The sequence below is a fragment of the Aptenodytes forsteri genome, unplaced genomic scaffold (assembly GCF_000699145.1).
Source record: "Aptenodytes forsteri isolate BGI_AS27 unplaced genomic scaffold, ASM69914v1 Scaffold368, whole genome shotgun sequence".
NCBI classification, from domain to species: domain Eukaryota; kingdom Metazoa; phylum Chordata; class Aves; order Sphenisciformes; family Spheniscidae; genus Aptenodytes; species Aptenodytes forsteri.
The window spans coordinates 74,709-77,403 of record NW_008794884.1 but is presented as its reverse complement, the minus strand read 5'-3'; the positions used below and the strand labels follow the sequence as shown (position 1 = coordinate 77,403).

At 70.3% G+C, this 2,695-nt stretch overlaps 1 protein-coding gene across 1 annotated transcript in view; it reads right to left on the bottom strand.

Moving 5' to 3' along the window:
- Positions 1–1,492, bottom strand: part of HYAL3 (hyaluronoglucosaminidase 3) — a 4,555-nt gene extending 3,063 nt beyond the window's left edge. The window contains exons 1-3 of the mRNA XM_009274774.2: positions 596–1,492; positions 402–491; positions 18–225 (exon numbers count right to left, since the gene is read on the bottom strand). Coding sequence (XP_009273049.2) covers positions 18–225; positions 402–491; positions 596–1,492 — 1,195 coding nt within the window. The remainder of the gene's footprint in view (positions 1–17; positions 226–401; positions 492–595) is intronic.
- Positions 1,493–2,695: the final 1,203 nt, after the last annotated feature.

The following is a 2,695-nucleotide window of genomic DNA, read 5'->3' as shown; positions in this document are numbered from 1 at the left end:
CCCGCGCCGGGCCCGGCGGGGGTAGCGGTGGCAGCGGAAAGAGGCCGGCGGGCCGGTGCCGGGGCCAAGGTGCAGGAGGCTGCCCAGGTCGTGGGGCTGCCGGCGCACGCAGCGCCCGTGCCCGTGGCACTGCCCGTAGCTGCACTCCCGGGCTGCCGCCGTCACGTTGGCCACGTAGGGACCCAGAGTGAACATGAGATAGTGGCGCAAACTGGCACAGCTCTCCTGGGGGGGTGGGAAGCACCAGTGAGAACCCACCCCGGCACTGGGGTCCCTCCGGCCACCCCTCCCCAGCAGGCACAAGGGATGTGGCTGTCCCGTGCGTCCCATGCCCATGCCACCTCCTGCTGCCCGCCATTTGCTGGCTCCAGTGCCCCGGTGCGGCAAGGGGCCGTACTCACAGCCGAGCGGGAGTACGACATGTCTCCCCAGAGCACGAGTCCGGCTGCACCCAGCGCTGCGCTCTCCCCGATGGTATGCACCAGGTCAGCCTGCCAGGAAGAGAGAGACGTGACTGGGCTGGGGGGCACGGGACACGTCCTGGCGCCCAGCAGGACCCCCGGCATGCCTGCTGCCCCGGCCCTGCGGCACTTACCAGCTCCAGGAATCGGGGCGAGCGGCGGAAGGAAAGGCGAGAGTAGGCGACCACGGGCAGGAGGCCGTTGGCCCCGAAGGCAGCCACGCGCAGGGCCTCGCGCAGCCGGTGGTGCACGTAGCGCTGGCGCAGGGCGGGCGGCAGCGCCGGCGGTAGGTAGATGCTGGGGTAGAGGGCGGCCGAGGCGGCCCAGAACCAGCCCAGCAGGTTGTTGCGCTGCACCTCTGCTGGCCGGCACTGCCCAGTGTAGTTGGCCTTCTTGGCCCAGTTGCTGTTAAAGCAGTCTGGGAAGCGGTAGAAACCCCAGAGCCCCCCTGGGCGCAGGGTCCGGCCCAGGAGAAGCGTCTCCTCCATCAGAGCCTGTGCCGCCCGCTGAAACTCCCGCCGGGCCAGCCGGAGCCGCTGCCGTGCTGGCAGGAGGCCGTGCCGGTCCCGTACCCACTGCTCCGAGGCCACCCGGTAGATCCGCTTGGCCCCCCAGTTTTGGGCCCAGAGGGGCCTCCACTCCTCCCAGTCCACCACGGCCAGGCCGTGGAAAGCAGGGCGCAGGAGGAGGCGGATGTCCCTGGCCGCCCTGGCGAGGTGGGCGCCGAGGGGGACCCGCTGGGGGATGCCCCCGTTGCGGGGGATGCCCTGCTGCGACAGGTAGGGGTACAACCCAAACTTGTTCTTGTAGAAGATGGTGATGTTCTGGCCTGCGAAGCGGCCATCCTGATTCTCCACGATGCCGTAGTCGCTGAGGGGCAGCCCCACGCCAAAGCGGCGCTGGCAGCGGCTGGCGGGGATATTCCACACCACGGCAAAGGGCTGGTCGCCCACCAGGGGCTCTGGTGCCGGGCCCTCCCCATCAGCCATGCCCAGCACCAGGCAGGCCCACAGCGCCAGCACCAGCACCATCCTGTGTCACCAGCTGCCTGCGGGGCTGGCACCCTGCGGGGAAAGGAGAGCGGTGGGGTTGAGGTGGTGGGGCGCAGCAGGCACCCTGGCCTTGCCGGTGCTGCCGCCCTGCTGTGTGGTGGGCTGGGATCAGCCACGGGGGCCAGGCTGCCCCACAGGTATGTGCTGCCCACCCCAAAATCCCATGGGACTGAGCAAACTTGGGGGTTTCAGACACCTCCTGCCTCACCGCTGCCAGCGGGCACCTCTGCCTGCTGTGCCCCGGTGCCTAGCGTCCCTGCCTGCGCTACTGCAGCCATGGCACGGCTCCAGTGTGGCACTGCAAGCCGCCAACCCCGGTGCCTTGGTTTCCCTGCCAGCTCCTAGCACTGCCCATAGCGGGGGCACCGCGACCCCCTCTTCCCTGTTTCAACACAGGGTCAAGCCAGGCCAGGTGCCCTGCTGAGAGGCTGAGCCCCACGAGAGGCATGGTGGAGCCAAAGGGGCACCTCTTTCCCCCCCCCAGCCCGGGCAGGGCCGGAGGGGGACAGGTGCCCCTGCCCGGTGCCGGCCAGCCACCTGGGGTGAGGGGATTAGGCAGGGGATGAGCTCGGGGGCCGCGTGACGCAGCAAGGACAGCACTAATCCCCGGCGCGGGGCCCAGCCGCTCTCCCTGACCTTCCTGCTCCTGCTGTGGTGTCTCCAGCCCTTGCCGCCACCGGCTGCCTCAGGGGGGCCTGGCCGCCTGCCCTCCTCGCGGTGCAAGGCAGGGGACTCTGCAGCCTGTGATGCCCTGCCCTACACTCCCCGGTGCCCCTCCAGCCATCGTGTGCCTCAGTTTCCCCAGGCTGCTCAGCGGGGAGAGCGGCAGCCACGCTGGCGGACACGGCGCACCATCAGCCCCAGCTGCCCCACAGCTACTCCCCTGGGTGGAGGAGACACTGGGGGGACTGGGCGGCACTCCTGGGACCAGTCCCAACCCCAGAGCCTGGGGTGGGCCTGGCTCCCTGCTGCGCTGGTGGTCCCAGGGCTCCGGCCAGGCAAGTTGGGGGCCGGGTGGGAGCGGAGCCAGCGTGCCCAGACAGGGCAGGGTGTGGGGACCACCTCACCCTGGCAATGGGGCCAGGGCAAAGTGGGGAGGCTGGGGGAGCTGGTGCCAGCCCCAAAGAATGGCAGGCAGTCAGGCAGCGCCGGGGCAGGCAGCCCCTGTCCGCACTCGCTTTT